The sequence below is a fragment of the Dicentrarchus labrax genome, unplaced genomic scaffold (genome assembly GCF_905237075.1).
Source record: "Dicentrarchus labrax unplaced genomic scaffold, dlabrax2021, whole genome shotgun sequence".
In the NCBI taxonomy this organism is placed as follows: domain Eukaryota; kingdom Metazoa; phylum Chordata; class Actinopteri; family Moronidae; genus Dicentrarchus; species Dicentrarchus labrax.
The window spans coordinates 14,484,164-14,509,065 of NW_026136722.1; the positions used below are offsets into that span (position 1 = coordinate 14,484,164).

The 24,902-nt window shown below is 40.4% G+C and overlaps 3 protein-coding genes across 3 annotated transcripts; 2 read left to right on the top strand and 1 right to left on the bottom strand.

Annotated features, from left to right (window-relative positions):
- The first annotated feature begins 143 nt into the window (after positions 1–143).
- On the top strand, positions 144–3,020 carry rpl27 (ribosomal protein L27). Its single transcript, XM_051387086.1, has 5 exons — positions 144–202; positions 664–746; positions 935–1,104; positions 2,467–2,577; positions 2,935–3,020. The coding sequence occupies exons 2-5, from the start codon at positions 666–668 to the stop codon at positions 2,981–2,983; spliced, it is 411 nt and encodes a 136-aa protein (XP_051243046.1). The 5' UTR covers positions 144–202; positions 664–665; the 3' UTR covers positions 2,984–3,020.
- A 1,230-nt stretch (positions 3,021–4,250) lies between these two features.
- On the top strand, positions 4,251–12,197 carry ifi35 (interferon-induced protein 35). Its single transcript, XM_051387480.1, has 10 exons — positions 4,251–4,329; positions 4,659–4,685; positions 4,931–5,002; positions 5,956–6,114; positions 7,837–7,953; positions 8,034–8,178; positions 9,359–9,468; positions 9,562–9,745; positions 10,332–10,441; positions 10,545–12,197. Exons 2-10 carry the CDS (start codon positions 4,671–4,673, stop codon positions 10,749–10,751), a joined length of 1,119 nt encoding a protein of 372 aa, XP_051243440.1. The 5' UTR covers positions 4,251–4,329; positions 4,659–4,670; the 3' UTR covers positions 10,752–12,197.
- On the bottom strand, positions 11,941–24,582 carry bcat2 (branched chain amino-acid transaminase 2, mitochondrial). Its single transcript, XM_051387479.1, has 11 exons — positions 24,419–24,582; positions 22,622–22,693; positions 21,986–22,186; positions 21,043–21,153; positions 18,958–19,077; positions 18,665–18,828; positions 15,756–15,898; positions 15,507–15,592; positions 14,768–14,908; positions 14,221–14,295; positions 11,941–13,546 (listed from the first exon to the last, which is right to left on the bottom strand). Exons 1-11 carry the CDS (start codon positions 24,569–24,571, stop codon positions 13,505–13,507), a joined length of 1,308 nt encoding a protein of 435 aa, XP_051243439.1. The 5' UTR covers positions 24,572–24,582; the 3' UTR covers positions 11,941–13,504.
- Between the last annotated feature and the right edge of the window lie 320 nt (positions 24,583–24,902).

Genomic DNA, 24,902 nt, shown 5'->3' on the forward strand with positions numbered 1-24,902 from the left:
AAGTATCTTTTTTTTCAAAATCAAATCCTTTAAATAACATGTGTGATGCTTTTTTATTTATTTATTTATTTTTACATTTAAAATAAATATAAACAGAAAAAGTCTTCACCCGGACGTGACGTACGCCGATCCGCAGGGTCAAAGTTGAAACAAACCTTCCCTACTTCCTTTTCCTGTTAGCGGTGGCCGTAGAACAGCATCAGTGAGTGAGATCTCCCTCGAAACAATCTTCATCCATCGCCCCAAATCTGGCCAAACTTATAGTTTTTTATCACATCACACTTACGACAGTCACTCCTTTAGCCAAGATGTCCGCGTTATTTTCGTGTGTTTTCATTTGACGAAGGAAGAAAACGAGCAGTTAGTGCAGCGTCTCTTCTCCGTTGGGCTCGTTTCAACATGGCAGCTTCCTTCATGTAGACACACAGTCCGAGTGTGAACCGTCTCTTAGAGAGGACGGGTTTATATTTACGAGTGCCATTTTTGCTTTACTCTAAGTTAACCAGCGGTAGCTGCACTCTCTGCGAAGTTTACAGCTAATTAAATGCTTTAATCTCTGGAAATGAGCTAAAATCCGTTTCATAGCTAGAGGTATTGACTTTGTCGTGGTGCCACATGAGTTGACTGTGTGTTTTTCTTTCTTTCTTTCTTTCTTTGTGGTAGACATGGGCAAGTTCATGAAGCCTGGGAAGGTGGTGATGGTCCTAGCTGGACGCTACGCTGGACGCAAAGCGGTCATAGTGAAGGTAAAACATGGCTCCTGGGTGGCTGTCTGCTTCTTAATGAGGCAAATTAATCATGAACTTAACCCAATATAAACATGCTCTAGAGTCAACATGTATACTAGTTAATTCATGATCTCAAATGTTGTTTTTTCTTGTCATTGTAGATGATCAGTGTCTTATCACAGTCCTGTGTTAATGTCTGTTTGCAGAACATTGATGACGGAACAACCGACCGTCCTTACAGCCACGCTTTGGTCGCAGGCATCGACCGCTATCCCCGTAAGGTGACCACAACCATGGGCAAGAAGAAGATTGCCAAAAGGTCTAAGATCAAGGCCTTCGTCAAGGTGTTCAACTACAACCACCTCATGCCCACCAGGTCAGTGTCTCGTGTTAATGCTCATTTGGGTGGCGGCAATGTTGGACATTGTACTAATGTGCAATAGCAAACTTTAAGTACTTAATTCTCCAGCGATACAAATGTGTCGGTAGGTAGATAAGCAACATATATCTTGTTGAAGAGGCGACTGGTGGTTGAAGCACTTTAAGGCTTGAGTGTACATGAAACTGTCCTTAATAAATCAGTGTAAAAGATAAGCAGACTGTAAAATGAGAGCTGTCAATACAACTCCTAAAGGTGTATTGTGTTCAAATGATTGTACGTGGTGAGTTAAAGCTAGGCTACTCTTTGCAGAAACCTGTGATGGAGCAATGTTTTGTTCCCACCTGCAATGACAAAGCATCCTGAATTTGGTACAGCCCTGATTCACGCTGCTGTCGGGCTGCTTGTCAATAGCAGAGTCATGGCTGGTGTTCAATCGCCATATTGAACTGAGAGAAACAGATTGTCAGATATTAAAACAGATGGCCATAATAAACCTATAGATTGTTGAATTAATCAGGAGACGCCTGAAGTTTCTTTTGTTAAGGATAATTCAGGTTGTCATTGTTGGAAAACTTTAAATTGGGAAGTCAGAGGAGGAAATAAAATCTTCAGAAACCGGCAGCTGATAAGTTAAAAGTGAGAAACTTGTGTCCGATCCATCATTTAAACATTAATTCTGGTTATAACTGTTTCTCATCAAACTTCTTTACTTTACAAACTAGTTTCAACTTACATAACGTGTCAGTATAAACATTAGACATTCCAAACATTGTGTATGTATATAAATATAGATTTTACCAGGAGCTGTTTAACAATTGATGGATTCAGATTCCAGGTTTTTGCATCTCAAATACATTTTAAGCACTCTTACAGAATAATAATAAATTCCCTCACTCATCTCACCCATGGAAGCAGTTTTGTGTCCAGATGCAGGAATCGGTTCAGTTTTAATGTCAGGTTGTGTAAATGTGGCTTAAAATGTACTTTGGTTCTTATCCTGGAGTAATGTTGAACATCATGTTCAGAAACACCCTGTAGGATAGAGCACACTAACATATTTACTCGTGAGGCAAAGTTAAGAGTGGTTATTGAATTAAATCTCGCTCCCTTTTTAATCAGCTGTGTAACTTGAAGTAACAGTTAAATTCCTCTGCAAGGTCATGGGGTGGGACACCCAATGAGAGTGATAAAATAATGATCTTCAGCTACTTTGCAGCTGCTCATGTGTGATACTTTCTAATCTTAGACTGCTTGGTTGCATCAACAAGCTTCCAGTTGTAAATGTGTACTGGTACCAATGTAAAACTGGTTCTGCTCAGTAAACCTTCCTTATAATGATTGTCTGTTCTCCTTCAGATACTCTGTGGATATTCCTCTGGACAAAACTGTTGTCAACAAGGACGTCTTCAGGGATCCTGCTCTCAAGCGCAAAGCCAGGCGGGAGGCCAAGGTCAAGTTTGAGGAGAGGTGAGTCCTGTGTTAGTAGTTCTGTTGAAGTCTTTTTCTTTTAACATCACTTAGGCTTTGTGTCCAGATCTTAATAAGTGTATGCTTCAGAGGACAACTGAAATGATTACTTGTTCAAGAACATCAAATTGGACCTTCAGATGCTGTTTATTCTAGCATATAATGGCAGAATGTGACAGTGTAAAGCACTTGGAGTGGTCCAAAAAATAGAAAGGAGCTATATAAGCAGTCTATTTAATTAGACCAAAAAGCCTTCCAGTTGCTACAGTGTGAGATTCTAGTTTTGATGCAGTTAACCTTATTCATGTGTGTTTTCAGAACAAATGTGCAACGTGTCTTTTTTGTTTTTGTTTCCAGGTACAAGACGGGCAAGAACAAGTGGTTCTTCCAGAAGCTCAGATTCTAACTTCAACTGGTTTCACAAATAAATGTTTAAAAATGGATTCTGACTGTTGACTCTTTATTGACAATTTCTATCTTTTGAACCGATGTGGCAGCCGTCAATGTTGTGTTTTTGTGAAGTATTATTACCGTCTCTGCCAAGTCCCCAGAAAATTAGGTGATCTGTATTTTTAGCTTGAGTATTGATCTTTTATGTTTAGTCAAGACTTCTGAAATTTACTAAATTCTCTCAAAATGTGACTGGGGAATCTGTTCAAAGCTTAATCACACCTGGTACATGTGTTGTCTCATAAACCTCACAGTATTTGAAATAAAACCTGATTTGTTTTGTGATGGGACAAATACATTTCTACCAGGCAAATATATGTACTTTATATTGTCTCAGTTAATCTGTTAATGAAATAGTTGACTCAATTATGGTAAAGTCTATTTGTTTGTAATAAAGGTGATGAAGAATAAAGTAAACAGGCTGCAACCTTAAACCTAAATCACTGTTGGGGAACACTGAAGTACACAAGCTGTAGCTGAATAATGGCATAAAGACAAATTAAACACTTTAAATGTGTTTTATGCAGGTAATAAACTGGAATGTATTAATATACTGCAGCCAATATGATCGAGGAAAGAGGGAATTCATAATTCGGCTTTAATGGCCTTTATAGTGAGTTTGAGCTCATTGTTTCTCTGCAAACTTTACTGCGTTTGGTTCAGCCTCACACTGTCATTGTGTTGTTTTTGGCTGCCGCTTTAAAAACTCTGCCTGCTCAGAACCAAACAGCAGACTGACACAGACTAACTGGTGAACATAGTGGACAGTTCAGCATCTAAAGAGCCAGATATTTCCCTCAGGAGTTCAAAAACAGCTAAAAGTGTGAATATTGGACCTTCATTCATCAGTATATAGTGTTGCTGTGTTAATAGTAATAGTGTCATGTCTCCACCATTGTATTTATATATTACCTGAGACCTAAGTATGTTTGATATGTAGTCACCCACAACCTAACAGCACCTGAGTTACCTGCTCAAGGTTCACCTTTAAGATACCTGTGCAGCAAGTATGACAAGACAAGACAAGAGTGGAGAAACACGACAAATGCCTTCATACAAGACATTCAGGGCCATTAAATGGTTTTATGGAAATGAAAATGACACCTGAATGAAGGGTGCTGGTGCTGCAGCTGGATATACTTGATATTTCCGGCCGAACCTGAACGCAGCAACCCACGTGTCCCAGATTAACAGGCTGCAGCGCCCCCTGTTGGAGAAAGCGGACACGTTCAGGGCTGCTGGGGAAAAGAAAGTGAAAGAATAAAAGTGATTTCAGTGTTTAGACCCAGAGCCGTCGAGGAGGTAAGGTGTTACCCAGCTGCGTTTAAGTAAAAACTAGTAAAGTTGAGTTAAACACATAGATATAACGACGGTGTAGGTGTAACGTGAAAGCTTGTCTTGTTGAATGCGACGTATTTAAAGTTATTGACACGTTTTTAAGTATTGTAAGAGCCGCTGAGGTGTTGATTTGTGTACGTGAGAGAAAGGCCTACTGTGTATCTCTATCGGTTTATGGTGTTTATCTGTATTCACACACAGTCTTTGTTAGTCATATTCTTATAGTGTATATTCATTGCACTGACTGTGGTTGACATCATGTAGAAGCTTTAATATTATGTGAATTATTCCAGGTTACTTTCACTATGTCTTCAGACGAGGTGAGACGTCATTTTGCTTCTTCCTGTTTTCATGATGTTGTTCTTTTATTATGTTGTTAAAAACAGATCAAACATAATATTCCTATAACAAATAACTGAAACTGTGTTGGATTTTATTAACTTATGTAACTGTAAAACTCTGCATTGCACACCCTGGATCTTGATGGATCATTCACATTAATATATATAATATAATATATTAAGGATGTGAGGTGTTGTCATGTTGTGTGTCTTTTGTGTTTTAGGATTTCTCTCTGGTGATGGATCCATCCAAGACCACCTTAGAGGAGATTGAGGCTTCAATCGCCAACTACAAGGTGCACTGACAGTTCATGACTTTATCAGAGACTGGTGTAATGTTCACAGGGTTTACACCTAAAATACATAATAGTTTACCGATCCCTGTGGTCATGTGGCTGTAAAAGTAACAGGTTTATATGCACAGAGCATGACATAAGATAACAAATACAGCATTGTTCAGGAGCACTGAATGAGAACAGAATGTACAGATCTGGGTTAATATGAGACTTCAGATAAATATAGGTGAAGAGTTGTGACTCACACACATAGAAAGAGACAGACACACAAAGTTAAGTTCGCTAAGTATATTTCATTAATTTAGGACCACATACATTTTTCAATAATACATTCTGTACAGATGCCAACATAAATACATTTATATAAGATGTCATATTTAATGTAATATGGAAAATGTCAGCTGTAATCTAGTTTTGATGAGCTAGTATGAAAAACTTGAATCAACAATAATTTTATCTGTGTGATTAAGTTTAAATTATGTTGAAATGACACTGAACCACCATGTGAAACACACATCAACTTTAACCCCGTCACATCCACTGTTCAGTCCATCACTGTAAACATTACAGAACATTACATGTTGAAGTACGAGGAAACTTAAAGACATCTGATAATTTCCATTTGCAGTTTCAGCCTTAACAAATATGGCCTCCTGGCTCTGAATACTCAGTAGAGGCGTAATGTAGCCGACAGAAAGCGCTTGAACAAAATGAAAAGTAGGAGAAGAATATAAGACTTTGATGCATTTAATTAGAGAATAGTGGGTTAATACTTAAACCAAATTCAAGCTCCCAAAGGCCCAAAGATGCTGAAACATGAATGAATTTGGGGAAATGTTTAAAAACGGTTGCACAGAAAATCTTTTTTCTTCACTAACTTTGGCAAAGTACATTTAAAAAAAGCCCCAAAAAACCCCAGTAAAAGTTAATGGATGACGCTTGTGTGTCCACAGAAACAATATGAGCTGCTTCTCCAGGAGCAGAAGGACTTGGTCGCCACCAGAGATGACCAGCAGGAAATGGTTCAGAAGTTCAGGAAGCGCATCGACAAACTGACCCAGAGTGAGGAAGAGGACCAGAACACCTACAAGGAGAACATTGAAAAGGAGACGGTAAGGATCTGTTTTTAAAGAGGCCTCTCCGCTCTGAAAATGTGTTTTCTTGTTGTTGTATGTGGATGTTTCAGAATGACACTAGAAGGCTGTTTTCACATTCATCTACTGAAGGAGGAAAGTTTCCCTTTGCTCACAGTAGTATTTTTATGACATAAAACATGTCTGAAGTGGATCTTTAAGGGGATCTAAATCCGTTCAGGTGATTTAATAACTTGTACTAATATATTACGAGATAAAGCTGATATAGTGGGCATCGAACTGCTGCCCTACCGCACTCTATGGGTTAAATCTTGTTACAGTAAGTGGCAATTTTGGCCCTATTCCAGGTGCTTGATGGGACAACACCTGCTCACACATCACTGATTAGGGTAGGGTGTAACCAGAAGTGCCACATTTCTCACTTTTAGAAATGTTACGGCTCAAACAATTGTTATAATGGAGAAAATAATCATCAGATTCATCCTTAATGACAATAATAATTGGTTGCAGTTTTAAACGTATGCTTACATTGCTTTCTGGCATTAGATGAGAAGCTCAAAAGCACTCTCATGGCTGTCCATTAAAAAATAAAATGTTTAATCTACGCAATAAGTGTAAAAAAATGACATGTTGCTGTTTTCTTTCAAGGCTGCTGGCGGTTTCATTTAATTATTACTTACTTACTTATCATAACTTACGACCATGATCACATGGTATGGAGCGTAAACAGAATATGCAGTAATAATAAAATGATGGCACACTGCATGGCTAAAGTACAACAAATGTTACTCAAACAAAGGAAGGACATTCTTGAAATCATCCTTCCTTTTTAAACGTAGATGGGGAGTTTAAATACAAATTCAATTTCTCTATTTGTTCATTATGGTTACATTCTTACATTCAAACAAAATATGACTCATCCACTGAACGATTGTCATTACAGAGGTTGTAGATCGTCTGGTTTCTATCCAGCCCTTTATATCTTCGAATGATCACAGGAATTCTCGTGTTGTTCACTCTAAAATTACAAATAGCCTCCCTGTACTTTTGGTTTTTGTACAACAAATCATTTTCCAATTTAAATTCAGGCTGAAATGTGTCATAGATACTGGAATTTTATCAGTTCTATAATATATATGACGACAGTATGAGAAGATTATTAAGATGTATTAGTTTACATAATAATACAGTGTGTGAAAATTAGTTGACTAGCAATTTTATAGTAATTAAAATGTGGTTAACAATTTAAAACACACTTTTCTGGTGTTTTATTTGAAGTTTTGATATCCAGAAGAAGATATATCTCAATATATCATTATGTTTTGCATGTTGTCTCTGAACTCTTCTGATTTGATGACCACAGATAACGGATTGTAGTCTACCTGGGTGGTGGGTCAGGTGGGCCGCGGTTGGAGGAGCATAGCTGAGGGTGGTGACTGTATAGTTGCAATGTCACAGCCTTACGGAAGTCCTCAGGGCTCGGTTAAAGGCACACTTTCTGAATACGGGCTGTGTGCATTTCTCTGTGGATCGAGTGTTTTGATCAGTATTTCTATAGCAGCTAAACCTGCTTACTACTTAAAAAAGTCATGGAACTCTCACTTTCTACAATATGGGACCTTTTTAAATAGAGATAAAAAGGATAATATCATAATCTAATATGGGTACCGTTGATTAGATGTAATTATAGGTTGCGTTTCCTCAGTACTTTGTTGTATCTGAAGTTTTTCTGTCTTGCAGGCGAAGCTGAACTTGCTCAGCCAGGAGGAGCCAGAACTGATGAAGGAGATTGACAAAGTAAAGGCAATCCTAGAGGGGGAAGAGGCGCAAAACCGCCATCTGAAACAGCAGACTGAAGTACGTTTACGTTCACTAAAACACACCGCCGTCTGCAGTCATCCATCCACGACATGTCTCATGAACCTTTTTGATTTCAGGTGTTCACTGCTGTACCAGAGAGGAAGGTTGTATTCATGGGGTCGACAGGAAAGGCATGCGATACACAAACGTTTGAGATGGAACCTAGTATAGTTTATCCGATGGAGGAGGGAACGGCACTGATTACATTTGAGGAAGAAGTAGGTGAGTTTGTCAGAAAGCTGCTGACAGCGATGTTTTCACTCATCTGCATTTGTTAATTCTGCGGGATTTAAAAAAATGCTTCCTGGATGAGAATATTCTCCAGTATGGGATCTGTGGAGTGGGCCGAAAATGATTTTTGCTTTTCTTGGCTTTATTTGATTTACTTTAAATCAAGCAACTGGTGCTTCTCAATAAAAATGTCAAGCTACAAAATGTATTAGTAAATGTAGCTATAGTTCAGTTTCACTTTTATTTAAAAACTAGGTTTGAACACTGAACTGATACCTGAACCTTGAGGTACTTGCAGATATCAACTACTGATCCAGAACATGCCAGAAAGTGATAAATAACACAGTATTATGCATCAGTAAATGTTATAATATAATGGAAATGCAGAATTTTGCAATGACATTGATATTTGATATTTAGTGGTCACACATGGCCAATAACCCTATCCGCTCAGTACTGATAGTATTACAACCCAGTGGACCAACTCAATGAAAGTAGATATAAATACGTTGATTAAGTGTTTTATTAATCCAAATGGGATATTGCAGCATATATATATATACGGTGCTTCATTAGAGTTTCACTGTCTCGGATGACACACAGGGACTTTGGTTTTGGTCAGTTACAAATGCATTGGCTAAATTTGTTGGTTTTATTGGCTAAACAAGTTAAAACATTGGGTAACTTAATAAACAGAAAACATGTGTGAAGGCAGCTCTGCCTGCACGGCCAGATTAAGCCACAAGGGGGAAGCAAAAATGAGTAATGGGTCCGTATTGATCTCAGTCTCCATATCCTCAAGTAGAACCAGCCCACACAGTAGATTACAAAGGGCAGCTTCATTATATTTCCTGGAAGAATTGACATGGACTTTTCTTATATTACAGAGACACATTATGGTTGCTCCAATGTTTTCATTATAGTGTAAGACAGATTTGGGTTATTGTTATTGTCGTCCATGTTTTACTGTATATTTGCTTTGGTTGATGGACTTCTGAGGCCCTGTGAAATGTTTAGTAAGGCAACACTATCACTATAACTTACCAGAGCTAGCCACTCTGTGCACTTGGTGATGAGTTGACAGGCATTTATTGTCAACCTGTGCACCTCCTGCTCAGCTGGTGGTGCTGATCATTGTGGTTCTGAATAACTGTGTTACCTCTGTCATCAGTGGCTGGGAAGATCCTGGAACTTAAGAAGCATAAGGTGGATCTGGGAGGAGAATGCAGCATCACTGTGGAGGCCAGACCAGTTCAGCTGATGATGCCCAGGCTGGTGGAGGTACAGCAAAAATACTGAACGAGCCAAATCAGAATGTTTCTAACCTCGAGGAGTCTGACCAGTATTAACAATGTGTGCCTGCCTGTCCTGCAGATAGACTCTGAGGTGTGTCCTCAGCGCATATTAATCTCCAACCTGCCAAAGATGGACAGCGACACTCTGCTGAGCAAGCTGGAGATCCACTTCTCAAAGAGTAGAAACGGAGGCGGCGAGGTGGAGGACTGTGAAATGATGTTTGACTCTTGGACTGTGGTAGTCACCTTCGTGGGGAACAGCAGTGAGCAAGCTCCGTTCTCTTCTATTTATGATGGAATATATATATATATATATATATATATATATAGAGAGAGAGAGAGAGAGAGAGAGAGAGAGAGTTGAATGTTATTTATAGGAAAATCCGTGGGAGTTCAGTTTGGACACAAACAACACTAAATATTAATTAGGGCTGCAAAATTAATCAAAATATTATCAAAATCGCAATACGGCCAAGTGCAATATCCAAATGGTAGAAGCTGCAATTTTCTTATATTAAAGGTTAAATGCTATTATAATGTAGTACTGGAGTTTTGCAGTGATCCCCTGGCCTACAAATAATGTCCTCCAAATTTAAGAAAACATGTTTATTTGGTACAGACCAAATCACATCATTATGATTTCTTTCAATGAAAATTACAAAAAAAGGATAATTTCCACACTAATTCCAAATCATATTGCAAATCAATACTATTAGTATTATAATACATACGTTGTAGGCTATGCATCTGAAAGGGACAGCAGAATGTGAATACTTTCCACTACAAAATGTTGTGTCTACGTTCTGTTTTGGTCTGGATCCCAGCTGATGAAACTCTTTCTTCTATCAGTTGCCAAACGTTTGACAGATACAGAGTACCATGAAGTGGAGCTACAAAAGAAGAAGAAGTACAAAGTGCGGGTGACTCCTTTTCTCAATGGAAATATTACAAACCTACAGGTGAGCGAGGCCATAATACACAAGGCAGCTTTCCACTCCCAGATTGTCTATGTCCTGTTACCCCTGCTCTGTCTGACTTGTGCCTGTGGCGCTTCCCCTCCAGACCAAGATGTCGGTGTGTCCTCGGACGGTGCTGCTGACAGGAATCCCTGAAGTCATGGAGCAAGAGACCCTGCAGGATCTGCTTGAAATCCACTTCCAGAAAAGCGCTAATGGTGGAGGAGAGATCGAAGCCTTCCTCTACAACCCACTGGGTCAGCAAGCCTCGGCCCTCTTTGGGGGCATCTCCCAAAACGGAGAGAAGGATTAGACTGTAGATTCATCACTGTTGCTCAAAAGAAAAAACCCTCTCAGGTTCATGGTGACATCGGGTCCACCCTGCCAAAAAAAATCTGTACTGGTCCTATATCCACTTACCTTCTGCGATACAAGACAGTATAATTTAGTACAAAGTAATTAACTTCTTGTTTTGGGATGTTTTATGGCATCAATTAAACGGACATCTGTCATTTTGTCTAGAACAAAATCTCTGATGTCTGCTACTATCAATTCTAAGAACTATAAAACTTTAACCTGGGTATTTTCTGTGTAGTTATTTAAAAATGTATATTAATGGGACGTAGTAGTACAACAGTGTAACTAAAACTAGGCAATAACCACATTAATCATCAAGAAATCTGTACTTTCATCATGTAAATCTATGGCAAACCTTTTTTATTGTATAAAAATGTCACATTGTCGCTCAGTGCAATTAAACTGCTGTATGAAATAACACGGACAAAGTTTTTGGTTTCTTAATATAAGTAGGAAGCGAGTTTATTTGCTTTCTGTGGAAGAGTTAATGCTAGATTAAATTAGTCAACTCTTATCTGTCCATTCAATACACAGCTTAGTTTATAACGACTGAAAACAAAACGGCTAGTTCTGCCTTTTCCCCTTTGTTTCCAGTCTTTGTGCTAAGCTAAGCTAAGCAGCAGGTAGCTGTTAGCTTCATGTGTAACAGCTAAATCTATCAGGAAAGCGAATATGTATTCCTTTACGTAAACACAGATTTTAATCGGGGTCCCACTCATTTTCCAGGAGTTTTTCTTAACACAGACCACACAGACCTTTTTCACAGCATCCATTTTGACATGAAATAATAGGTTAAACACAGGTGTTACCAGTGAAACTTATTAAGGCTCCATTCCATTTAGTGTAGCACTAAACTGTTTGATCTGAATGGAAGCTTTACAAGTAACGTGCTACCAATTATCACCAAAATGATAACTAACATTTTACAGGACAAAAAAAAAAAAAAAATGTCCAGGTGTTTCCATGACTGGAAAACTAGCGTCTAAATTTCCAGGACTTGTGGAAATCCTGTTTAATTCGAGGTTGAAATCCCTGCGTTCAACTGTAAATGTCTAAAAGCATCTTTTTGTGATAGCGTTAAGTGTTCCCATTGCATATAAATATTAAAAATGACCACTGATTGATTGAACAAAAAAAAGAGAGACTGAATTCAGATCAGGTTTATTGTAAAAACAACAACAGAGTTAAAGTAACAGCACATTTAAAAAAAAAAAAACTAAACTGACATTACTTAAAGAATCCAGCTATATCCCCTAGTGCACAAACTGGAAAACAAACAAAGCAGCAGCTGAAGATCCACAGAAGAACGAGCTAACAGGTCAGGCACTTAGACAGAGAGAGGAACAGGTCTATAGCATGTGTGTAAAAATAAAAATACATTCCAAAAAAAAAAAAGGAAAAACACTAGTGCCACACAGTCAAGTACTTTGGAAGACAGTCGGACTAATTTCACATCAAAATCATTAAAAACCTCTAAAATAACAATCTATTTGTTACAATACATTGTTTTCATAATGCTAACACACAAACTAGTGCAGGAGTTACTGCCAGCATCCAACAGTCCTTCTCTTCTACAGCGTGTAGGCCTTCTGTCGACCATTTTGTGCGTGATAAAGTTCACTCAGACCTCGCCTTTTTAAAAAAAAATCTCAAATCTTTCGTTTTTGTGCAGTCGTATTCTTAACTAACAAAACCAACAAACATAAAAACCACTCATGTTTCCTCTCTTAAAGCGGAGTCACGCTCAGATACGTATCTGACATTAAAACAAGGTCAGTGCAAACTGGTGTCAAAGTGACATGGCCCCATGAAAACTACGGCAGTACTCGCAGATCATTATGTACACGACAGTAACGAGACATATCCTATGATGCGTTTACAGGCACTACTCACACGTAACAGTTAAAAGGTTTCAGAGAAAACACCACAGGTTGCTGCAAGTAGTACAGGTTATTGTTAAAATAAGTTTTTCCTGTTGTGAAATACATTTTAAATACATTTGTTGTTGAGAAACAGTACTTACAGATTGCGTTCCGCCAAGAAGCCGTCTAATGTTAAGTTCTACACACGCAAACAATATTGCAAATACTTTACCTCCTACATCTGAAATGTCAGTTTGTGCCTTTTTTGTTAATGCCAGAATGCAGTGTTGATGAAAATATGCGTTTGTGCTATTAACTCGAAGCACTTTCCTCACAAGGAACAAATCAAGTGACTATAAAGGACAAAACACTTGAATGGAGTGCAGCCTATAAGCGAATTGACCCAATTAGAGATGTGAATGCACTCATTCTAGTCACATCTAATCTTTATGATTATTTTATATCTTTTGTCATCTGACTGCTTGAATTTGCTTATTTTTTTACCTTTCCAATGACAGCTGTTTGTCCTACTTTACAGTAAATACCTCGAGGTTAAGGGTTGTCGTCAAGTCAGAACATTGCATATTGTTGTTAATATTGCTCCAAAGCGGGCTGTTACATTCAAACCACCAACCATATACCTATGAGAGTCCGAGCAGAAAGGAACTTCTGGAAAAGTTGCCAGAGAAGACGGACAGAGAAAGAGGCGTCCGTCTTCTCGGTAGGTGAGTTAAGCAGGAGTGCATTAGTGGGTTGAGAGGTTGGGTGAGGGGGGGGGCTGCTGGTTGTCCAAACTGGAATTATGGGACTAACTGTTGATACAACTTGGCATGTGCAATACGGCCGTTTAAACGACCAGCGGTGCCCATTCGCTTGGTTTGCGTCCATACTGGGTGAAGCAAGGGAAACAAGAGCGAAAAGGAGAGAAAAAATGAATAAGCGAAACATGTTATACGTTGCTTTTGTGAATGTAAAAAGTTAAAGCTGCACAGTGATAAGTTTTAACATCAAGATTCACCCGCGGTATACGGTTAAATTAGGAGCTAGAGTGGCAACAAATGACAGTTTATTGGTGCATTTGAAAACTTTTCAGTCATCTATCAAGCAAAAAAGGGGAAAAAGCTAAATATTTTGTAACCTGCATTTTCTCCGAGAGACTCTGTTTTCCTGTTATAAATAAATTGTAAATATTAAAAAATATAAAATATAAAATAAATAGGACACCTTGGAGAGAAACTGATGACATTTTTTCACGTTTCATAGACTAACAGTAATTATTTGACATTCATCGACTATGAAAATAATCAGTGCAGCCGTAACGAGGTCACTGAATGTTAAAAGGATTTGTAATACAGCAGTGAGAAATTCATCGACATCGGCTCTTTATCCTGTCACGTGCTGTGACAGTTTACTGACAACAGATATTTCTGGATATCTCTCAGTTCCCCTATGCTGCCACTTGGAGTCACCAACCTTCAAGTTTGTTTCTTTCTGTTGCAGCTTAAAGAACCCGTTACATTCTGCGCTGGGAGGATAAAAGCCTCTCTGAGCTTTAGCACTTACCTGAATATCAGTAAGCTCTTTGTGGAACCTCTTTGCCAGGTCCGGACCGTTCTGCATTGTCGGGATCTGGTACATCTGAGAGAGGAGGAGAGAGGTGTAAAACTTTAGTCTTTTAGCCCATACTGTTATCCAGAATGATTAACTATCAGGTTGTTTACATGTGCTCTTAAGCAGGGGCGCAACTGGCTGGACAAAAGGAGAGGTCATTACACAAATGATGCAGTCTTTTATTTAAAATGATCCCATCCAACTGAAACTAATGTAGTAAAGTATTCCAAGTAAGTTGGTTTAATTAAATAAGAAAGACATGCTTCCAAAATCTGCTTATTGACCTGCTGCATGTTCACACAGATTTACAGTAGCCAGGTTACTACAATGCATGTGACCTGGTTTCTCTTGAGTGACCTGGTTAGTTAAATGCATGTAAACACAAGTAAACACACTGAGACCAACGGTAGGATGAGGAAATCTTAAGATTTCAGCCTACAGAACAGCATCATTAAAAAACAAAATTTTGATGATGGGGAAAAAAAGGGAGAACTCCTACCTTTCCTCTGTAGAGCAGGCTACCAACAGGACAGACAACACAGGCTGTCCCTGCTCCGAACACCTCCTTGATCCTCCCAGTGTCCAGAGCCCCCAGCAACTCCTTCATGGACATCGTGCGCTCCGTCACCTTAAACTCACCCTGATGGAGACACAGGAAGCAATGAACATCAAGAGGAGATGAAAGTTAAGTGATCGACAGTTGTCGTTTTCAAGAAATATCATCACTTTTGACAAAGAGTGACTGTTATTCTGTGTTTGATTTGAATCATTTTTAAGAGCCATGAAAGCATTAAAACCAGAATCAGAGGATAAAATGAATTTTTTGTGCATTTCTTCTGTACATCTATGTATGTCTTGAGACCCGTTGTGGGTTGGGAACCACTGATCTACCGCACTGAAAGTGAATCTGTCAATCTTCTACTATCTATGAATCTGGATGGAGAAACACACACCCAACTCTAAAGAGCTCCCCGGTATTCGATTTCTGGATCTAAAGGCACTTTCACATTGGAAAAACTTATAACGATACCTCCTTTCAAATCTGTTCTTCAAATAGTTCTATTAACTGAGCTGCTACACTGAACATTTGAGGAGCACACAGGGAGAAATTTGGGAGAAATTAAATGTACAATTCCCTCTTCATTGAATAGGAGGTTGCATGTGTCATAACTGATACTGCATGCTATTAAAATAGTACAAATATAATACTAGTTTGGTCTCCTCTCTGGTTGACTTACCCACTCTCTGGCCAGGTCCAGCAGAGATTGTCTGGTGACTCCTGGGAGAATGATGCCATCCAGAGGTGGGGTCAGCAACTCCTTCTCTGCAGACACACAAACATACATTACGTTACTGGTTTTATCCAAGTTAAAAGAACAAGGTGCTCTAATACTCCAACCGAGATCAGTGGTAAGATAGAAAATGTGGACAGAAAACTCCAGAAACAAACTGTATTTCAGGGTTAAACAAACAGAAAAGAGTCTGACCTCCGTTCTCATTGGTCCAGTAGATGAAGAGGTTCATGGTGCCGACCTCGGTGATCTCCTCCTGCTCTCCATACAGCCAGAGGACCTGCTGACAGCCGCGCTTCACCGCCTCATTCTGGACTGCTATCGTAGGACCGTAGTTACTGGACAGAGTTAAAATAAGCCACAGACAGGCAGAGAAATGAGTGTCAAGAGAGCAGCGGGAAGGGAGGACAAAGCGGTGAGAGATAGATGTCGTTCTATTTTTCCTGTATACTGTATGTACTTACTGAATATCTAAGGCTGTGATACAACAAACAATCTCGGGAGACAACTGAGAAACAGGGCAGTGACATTTTATTGTATCAAGGAAATAAATGGACTAAATGATTCCAAACCAACACTCACGTCCTCAGCACGGCACGTGTTTGTGCTGAGGAGGAAGGAACCTGGTGATCAATGTCACCAATGTGAACAACAAAAGGACTCAGTGAAAACATTATAGTTATCACAACATGTAAAAAAAAACTGCACAAAGCTTTCTCTCACTAAAATGTTTAACCCGTGCCAAGAAATGGAAGAAGACTCTGAGAAATATGCAGCTCTACCGGGATTTTTGAAAACATATCCTTGTGACCGCAAAGCTTTCAATAAACAATGAACAATGCAACTTGCAGTTAAGACTCAAGTGATGAGTCATACTGAGCTGTGGAAATTTGTCACAACGTTTAAGCTGCACGGATCAATGCAGAGGAAAAACACACAGCCCTGACATACTGTCGCAATGTTAAGTTGTTCTGGCAAACGTGTTTGCAGAAAAGAAAGTAGAAAAGTAAAAAACTGATATTGGACAACATTATATAAAATATCGTATTTTCACGCCTCACATCTTGATGTTAGAAGCTGATATATATATATATATATATATATATATATATATATATGTGTGTAAATTTAGTGAATTTGTCACTTGATATGTATAGCTTATGGCAGCCATAAAATTATAAGCATTAATAGGTGAAGGGAATAACACTGATTTCTGGCACCTGTCAGTGGGTGGGATATATTAGCCAGTAAGATAACATTTTGTCCTCAAAGTTGATGTGTTAAAAGCAGGAGAAATGGGCAGCGTGAGGATTTGAACGACTTTGACTAGGGGCCAAATTGTGATGGCTAGACGACTGCGTCAGAGCATCTCCAACACTGCAGCTCTGCATCAAAAGTGGTCCAAGAAAGGAAAAGCGGTGAACCAGCGATAGGGTCAAGGCTCATTGATGCACTTGGGAATGAAGGCTGGCCCGTGTGGACCGATCCAACAGACGAGCTACTGTAGCTCAAACTGCTGAAAAGGTTAATGCTGGTTCTGATAGAAAGGAGTCAGTCACACACAATGCAATAAAACCAAAAAAAAAAAAAAAAAGGAATCTGTATCAAGATTGTTTGTTGTGCATTTATGCTGAGACTGAATCAAACAGTAAATGTAACACAAACTTGCATTAAATAAACATGACAACAGAGCAGTTGCACACGGAGTGACAGCCCTGAAATATCTACCCTGCAGTGCCGTGACCTCTGCTGCTAAATCAGGCTTCATAGCTCTCATAGTGTATCCTCGCGGTTTGATGGGAGGGGAGCAGATTTTATTGGCTTAGTGAGTCAAGTGGTTGTTCAGTGGTGTTACGTAACGTTAACACTGTAGCTGAGCAGGTGTCACTATAGGATACCACGCTCATGTGGTAGCAGGCCTGTGATTACAGGCTGTGTGGAATGAGTGGAGCTTACAGGAGCACTGACAGCGTCTGCGGTACAAAACACAGTGGAGGGATTCACACTTGATTTAACCGCCTTCGGCCTGCTGAAACAAGGATTGGTTTCAAGCTGGTGGAAAAAGCGTCTCCCGCTGTGAAATAGTTGTAGTGTTGCTGCTGTGACGTTCATGAGGTTCCTTAGTGTTTTTTTCTCTTCTAAAGCCACATTCCTTTGAGCATTTTCTATCTGTAACACAAGGTGAAATACAGCTCAACAGATCTCTGTCGCAGCGGACATTTGGACTCGTCATAGCAGGAAGAGCACAGGTGTAATAACATTATTGATGGCTCTGTGCCACGAACCAACCTATGCTTGACGAGTCAAACTGGTCGTATCAGAGATCCTGACATTATGACCTTGGATTAAAAACAGGCTGCTTTTAAACCCCGATCCATCTCCATTACAAACACTACAATACCCACAACCCTCTCCACCTCCTGGGAAATCACATTTTGCCATGAACCTTTCTTCTGGCCGACATTTTGAGTTGACGTACAAACTGGAACTGATGATATTCATTAACTGCACTTCTCCTGCTACGAGAAGACAGAATGGCTGTCTTGTTCCAATTTTGTCTTCTTTTGACACAGATTTGACCCCAACGTCAGCTAGCTCTGTGGCTGCCGTTCCAAGCTTCATGAGCTCAAGTGGAAAATCCAAATAGTTGTCCTCGGTCCAGATCCACTGCTGAATAAAAACACAGCTGTGGCACTTCAGAAACTTTACTCAGCCGTGACAGTGTTATAAAGCACACGTACTGTTTTATTTTAACTGATACATTCATTACAATGCTTTGATTGTAATTAAATAATACATTTTGTTGCTGCCCCTGTCCTTTGCATTGCTTAGCTTCCGTGCCGGTACTCCTGTCGGCTACTGTATGTCCAAGTTCCTCATATAATCCCAAATTCCAAATCTATTCCATCCCTTTAGGAAAGTCTGACAGCTGCTCAGGGTCTTTGTACCTGTTGTTGTCCAGTGACATCACTGTACAGGCCACAGTAATATCCTCCTCTCCCTTATATCTGACTATTATGGTGGTTTAGCAAGAAGTCTTTTAGAATCTAACATGCTAGTCACTTTTTTTTGGTTTTTTGAGAAAAGAAAGATACCAAACTCACCCTCCCATCTTATAGGCCCCAACGCCTCCTTGCCATGCCCTGACAAATGAAGGGTCCGCCAGCAGAGAAACGGGGTTGAAGGACCCTGTGGCAAAGTAAGGTCCCACTGGGCCGACGATGACGAAGATCATAGCCTTTCCTGCCGGAGACACACCGAGGGACGGCTGGAGGAGGGGTGAGGAAGAGGGAGAAGACGGGAAGTCAGGTCAACAGTAATGAGAGTATGCAGGACTGAACCATATTTAACACCAGCGGATTTAATCACTTCAGCTGAGATGGGAATCGACACAGACCTCAATTCCTATGAAGGTGGGTCTGATGTAGAGACTGGCGTCCTGGGAGTAGGGAACCCACTCCTGGTCAACCGCCACCAGCTTCTTGATGCACTCCAGCATTTCACCTTTATCGAACAACTACAAAGAAACAAAGACAAGGACGTTCTTTATTTACATAATCTCTTTGTAGCAGCATTTCACCACTGCAGCTCAGGCCGTGTTAACTGAAGCCTTACGTAAGCAAACCTGGGTAAAGTTAGTGTGCATGTGTATACTGTGTTTACATGAGATTCAATCATTCACAACACAGCTACATACATTACTTGTGGGTGACATAATAAACATTTTTCTAGGAAAAAAAAATATTTTTGTCTGTGCAAAGAGTAAATTGAGACAATGAGGTCCATCATGTGACATAAGGCACTCATACACCCTGTTTACACTTGGTTTTCATTGATCCAAACACAAGTTCACACAGCTGAGGCAAATAACCGTTCACACACACGTCTGATCAACTGTATTCAGATCTATAAAACAGATGCACAATATTTATTAGGGCCCGAGCACTGAACGTGCGAAGGCCCTATTGTAATGGAAGGAATTATAATTTTTCTGCCACTTCGATTACATATTTGGAGGCCGCAACATGCTCGAAAACTCATGAAACGCGGCGCACATTTCAGTCATGGCAAAAAATGTCTATGGGTCGACTATGAGCATGGCATAAACTGTGCCATCCGGGGCCCCATTCACAGATATGCATAAAAATTGGCACACTTGTAGATCTTATCCAGACGAACAAAAAATTCAGCGGGAGCCATATCCCAAACCCAACAGGAAGGCGGCCATTTTGGATTTAGCAGCCATTTTTGGCGATTAGGGCCCTCACACACAGTTATTACCACCAGTCTGTCGTGACTCGCCAGATTTGTTTCACACAGGCTAGCTAAGAAAACATAAATGTTTTAGGAACTAATATACACGTAAGGGGCTTTTCCAACGGTTGAGAAAACAACCACACGTCCTGCATTGATGATGTATTTTTCTGTTACATCCTTATCTGGGACACATCGGGACGCACTGCAACAAATATGTGGTTCCAGACCAGCTCGGCAAGTGGTTTGAGTGATCAGATCACAAGAGGTCTTCGTGGTCACTTACACTTGTGATCCAAATGCCTACAGATCCATTTTAAAACCAAGTATAAACAGGATCATAGTTTCCATTGTGTCTCCTCCTCCTACTCCTGGTGAAGTTTTAACTCTTGCATCAGGACGGGGTTCTTTGAGTGGTAGGCCAAAAATGGGCATGTTCGCAAGCAGTTACGCAACATCGCAGAGGGTCAGCCGCTTCAGGGCAGCAGTCTAAATGTAACCCGCCTCAACCTGGAAACTTAAAAGAATCTGAGCCGCATTCTGAACAGCCCATGGCAACACAATGAGAGGCCACAGGGTACAGAAGATAAAATATAAACCAAGAAGTTGAGCTTTAAGACAGTGGATGAAGCCTGGATTGTACAACTTTGAGAAGTTCATCCCGGCTGCTGGAAGGTGTTTGCCCTGTTAGTGCTGTGCATTGGACCGAAGAAGGAGGTTTTTTTTCTCACAGTGATTTTGTTGCCGTCAATACGGTCCATTTAGTCTGGCTTCCTGAGTTTTAGAGGGCATTCAGACGGAAAACAAGCCTGCGTCGGTGTGAACGTGTTGCTTAGGGTATCAGTAACACAATGAAATATGATACAGGAAGCATAGTTTACAAGAAAGGATTTGAAAACTCTGGATCACAGCGGAAAATTTTCACTTTCATTCAATTCAAAAGGGCTTTATTGGCATGAGAAAACTATTCTCTTTCATCTTAACAGACATCCTACTAATAATGTGTGCTTGCATGCAATTGATTGTTTTTTTTTGCCACAGCCCTGTATCGGGCACCCTCCCTCCAGCTGAACAAGATCTTAGTGTCTCATGCTGGTCTAAATGCTGTTTAAGAGGCTTTTTCTGGTCAAAATACCAAATATCAGTTCCAACCCAGATACAGTTAGCTGGCATACATGAGCATCCCCACTGAGGGTTTCTGGAGGACGAGGCGGGGGTACAAACTCACAGGAAGGCAGCTTCTGTCAGCGCTTCGATGCATCCTCTCCATGTTCAGCATGGGTCTGAACAGACGGATATGGTTGTCGACACCACGAAACGCCTTCATGCCTTCAAACAGCTGGAGAGGAGACAGAAACACGCTGTAAGGTTTCTGTATCAGACTGTTAATATATGTGTTCAAACAATGTGGTACACCTGCAAAGAAACTGTTTTTGGTTTTTTTTGTTCATTCATGGCAGTTACTTAGTTGGTTTAAATCTCCCAGTGTTACCCCGCAACTGAATGACTGTAGTGAGTCCCAAGTGAGGTTAGTTATTGTCTCATTATGCTCTACTTGCTGCTTCAGAGACACTTTCACCTTCGTAAGTATTTCATTTTAAAGAGAAGCACTGATATACCATTTATGCAAGGCAGTAACAATACATCTGCAAGAAATATCAGCCAGTAGCAGTTCTGTATATAATCCTAGGTCTATATTGCTATTGTTGTCAGTTAAACTACAGCAGCAGGAGTTGCTGCACCCAGTGAAAACATCAGAAACTGGCTCGCCTATCTCTAAACTTCATTTTAGCACTCAAACAGAACTCATTATCATTCTGGTATGGGGGAAAACACTGACTTGTCTGTATTTCTTTAAGCCAATTATAATCATCTTGGGTGGCCCTAAGCCCAGGATGCAATGGTGGTGCCCTTACAAATACAGTGTTATGAGAGAACTTGGCTGCCAGCTTGTTTACGCTCGTACAATTAGTGACCTGGTTAGGATAACTTTCAGCATATAGGTTGTTAGCTTGGAGGTTGGTTTCATGTGGCAATGGTGACCGTAACACGGACATAGTGAAACGGGGGGAGAATGCTGACTGAAATAGTCGCCCAATGTCTGGCTTATACCGACTACTTCCTGCGAGTCAGACTACATCAGAAACAACACAGATCTGATCTCCACTCACCTCTATGGAGTAGTGCAGGGCAGAGCTGGCAGGGTGCAGTGACAGGTTCTGGAAAGGTTTGATCTCAGGAGCCTCCCAGCCGTCCTTCTCCGACCAGTTGATGGTCAACATGTGGTCGGAGAACTGTTTGCCAAACACCAAGGTGGATGGGTCGGGCTTCGGCTTGCATGCTGCGTTTTGTTCGACGACGACATCTGCAGCCTGAGACGGAGACGGACAAGCGAGCCGGGAAGAGCAAAAAAAGTAGACAGGAGAAAAGCAGAGCGGGCGACGAATACAGTGATTGTTTTTTTTTTAAATCGTTATTGACAGAGCATGCTTTCAAAGGACAATTAGTTGAGAGTTATACAGAGTCAGTCAAGATATATAGTCAATTAGACACAATTTAATTAAGTGCAATTAAACTGAATTAAATAATTACAACAACAGGCACAGACAGGGAGGGAAAAGACAGAGGAGGGGGGAAAGAAACTTTAATTTCTAGGCAACTTGTAGGAGTTAAAGTTGAACTTCTCCCCAAAGTGATAAATCTATAAACACCATGTGCTCTGAGACAAAGCTGCCAAGCATGTCCAGGCAGGAAGACAGCGCAGGCCTCACCTGGTGAGCAAGAGAGCGTTAACATTTCCTCATTACCTTAAACGAGCTGGCGAACCGCAGTGAGCCAAAGGAAAAGGGGAGGGTCTGAACCAGTCGTCCATGGAGTGCCTGCAAATAAAACATGACAACGTTCTTTGCAAGACGACACACTCACTGTGACAGTCGTCTATACACAGTGCTATGAATTTTACTAGACGACCTTTATTGCAATATTTTGTAGGATATATCATCTTTCCAGGTGACAACTATTCATCCAGCCTTAGGAATACAAGTCTGACATGGTGTATTTTGTGGGTGTGTGACTCAGCACCAATCATTTCGCTCGCAGTTCACAGTGTGGAGCTAGTGGCACATGCCTGTGCTGTGTGCTGTGCCGTAATTAGACTGAGGCACGTCTGCAGGCTACTCTGCAAAATGAAGAATGAAAGGTGAGAAACTAGTTTGCAAGGCTCCTACGTTGGTGACAAAAGGCTCACAGAATAAAGTGAGAGTCAGGAAAAAAGGCAACAAACAAACAATGCCTGCTCTAATAGACAAAACACCAAAGACGCCACCAACAGTAATGGTTTACTGATATCAGTAGCTCCTGTCATTAGAGGAAAACTAATATAAAAAGGAAAAATCAGCTCTTTTCCTGTCTGAGGGAAAGCAGTGTGGGGTATTAAGTCCATTCTGGTTTCATTTGGCTGAACTGTCCAGGGAGCTGAATGCTTGTAAAGCATGTTGTGCTTTTGGTAATCCCATAATTAATCTTTTAATCTGCAGTGGTGGTCTTTCACAATGAGTTCACATTCCAAATCAAATTGACTTGATGTAGAAGACAGTATAATTGATGCTTTGGAAATCCCTAGACTCTGGTGCAGGAGCCAATGTGTGCACTTTGTTGAATGGCTGATGCAAGTTTTGCCCTTATTGCGACCATAGGTAGAGTGGGTATATGTCTGTTTTTTTTACTGTGTAGTTTGTGACATGCACGTGTAAATCCCATGCATAAAATGTTATCCTTCATTTTTGGCTAATTTGGATCACAGTCAGTGAAAATGTACTTCGCAAACGCCAGCTAGCATTTGTGCTTAGCATTAACATCAAACGCAGAGACAGCTGCAATGTAACTTAATTACAAATGTGAAAATGTGTAGTAAGGGCATAATGAGGTAGTAACACACACACACACACACACACACACACACACACACTTTGCATATTCTTAAGTAACCTGGAGAATGGTGCTTCCTAGCTCCACGCCAAACTCCATTTAAAAAATCGTTAAATTCACTGAATCTTACTCACACCGTCGCTTACAAACTACATACAGACATATTAATAACTACTCCTGTATCAGTAGGTTATAGTCTTCACTTCGGCACACTAATAATCTACAAAGCATTTTACTGCCTTGGCTACTACCGTCCACCAAAACCTCGGAATGTGATACGTGTAACGTTAGTCTAACTTTAAAAAAAACAAAAGGACAAAACGAAATAAAGTCTAAATTTGTGACCGGATGTGTGCCGAACTCATCCCCGAACCTTTAAGATTTATTGAAGCCCTTGACTTGTATTTCACGAGGTGTCAACTTTTTGCTGATAAGCAAAACAAATTTTAGTTCCCAGGTTTCAGCATGGAGTTTGGTTTAACGACCCTTTCCACGCCGTCTTGTTTTGCCATCCTCGGCGCTGGCGGGACAGAAAACCAGCGGAGCCCGCGATAAGGACTCGTTATCTCCCTCGGTCATTACCGGCCGACTTATCGCCTATTTGAGTGAATCATTTACCCTGACAGTCAATGTGAACAGATAACAAACAGCACACAGACATTAGTCAATGAACTCACCGTTCGCAGGGCTGCCATCTCCGCTACGTAACGATGATAAACGAGATTATTTGTTCGTGTAGAAACACACACTCCGCTCAAAGTCAACTTGGGTTCCGCTTTGAAATAAGAGTCGCTGCTCAGCTGAGGTGAAGTCAGAAACCTCCCACACATTTAAAAAAAAAAAAAAAAAAGCCCTTCAGGATGTTAGTCCTTTAACACAAACACTTGACCCAGCTGGTTTATAAACCCTCCTATACGGTTGGTGATAAAAAAAAATCATTTATTTATTTATTTTTTTTTTCTGGGTTAATAATCTAAACTTCTGTGACAGAGTGTGTGTGTGTGTGGGGGGGGGGGATCACCATAAAATCACTTTGATAATGGGATCCTGGTCAAAGTGTCCGTTTACATTAAACCAGTAAGGTGTCACACAGGAAGTCATTGGAGGCGTGACAAAAAGCGTGACATCTGATTGGCTGACACCGGCAGACTCTCAAAGTGG

What these genes read in the sequence shown, in the direction of transcription:
- rpl27 (XM_051387086.1), top strand. Translation starts at nt 666, where the DNA reads ATGGGCAAGTTCATGAAGCCTGGGAAGGTGGTGATGGTCCTAGCTGGA. An exon ending in GCAAAGCGGTCATAGTGAAG is followed by an intron (nt 747 to 934) that starts GTAAAACATGGC and finishes GTCTGTTTGCAG; the next exon opens with AACATTGATGACGGAACAAC. An exon ending in AACCACCTCATGCCCACCAG is followed by an intron (nt 1,105 to 2,466) that starts GTCAGTGTCTCG and finishes GTTCTCCTTCAG; the next exon opens with ATACTCTGTGGATATTCCTC.
- ifi35 (XM_051387480.1), top strand. An exon ending in AGAACATTGAAAAGGAGACG is followed by an intron (nt 6,115 to 7,836) that starts GTAAGGATCTGT and finishes TCTGTCTTGCAG; the next exon opens with GCGAAGCTGAACTTGCTCAG. An exon ending in TACATTTGAGGAAGAAGTAG is followed by an intron (nt 8,179 to 9,358) that starts GTGAGTTTGTCA and finishes CTCTGTCATCAG; the next exon opens with TGGCTGGGAAGATCCTGGAA.
- bcat2 (XM_051387479.1), bottom strand. Translation starts at nt 24,571, where the DNA reads ATGTGTGGGAGGTTTCTGACTTCACCTCAGCTGAGCAGCGACTCTTAT. An exon ending in GGGGCCTATAAGATGGGAGG is followed by an intron (nt 15,899 to 18,664) that starts GTGAGTTTGGTA and finishes AACTCTGTCCAG; the next exon opens with TAACTACGGTCCTACGATAG. An exon ending in GCCTGCTCTACAGAGGAAAG is followed by an intron (nt 14,296 to 14,767) that starts GTAGGAGTTCTC and finishes CTCCTCTCTCAG; the next exon opens with ATGTACCAGATCCCGACAAT.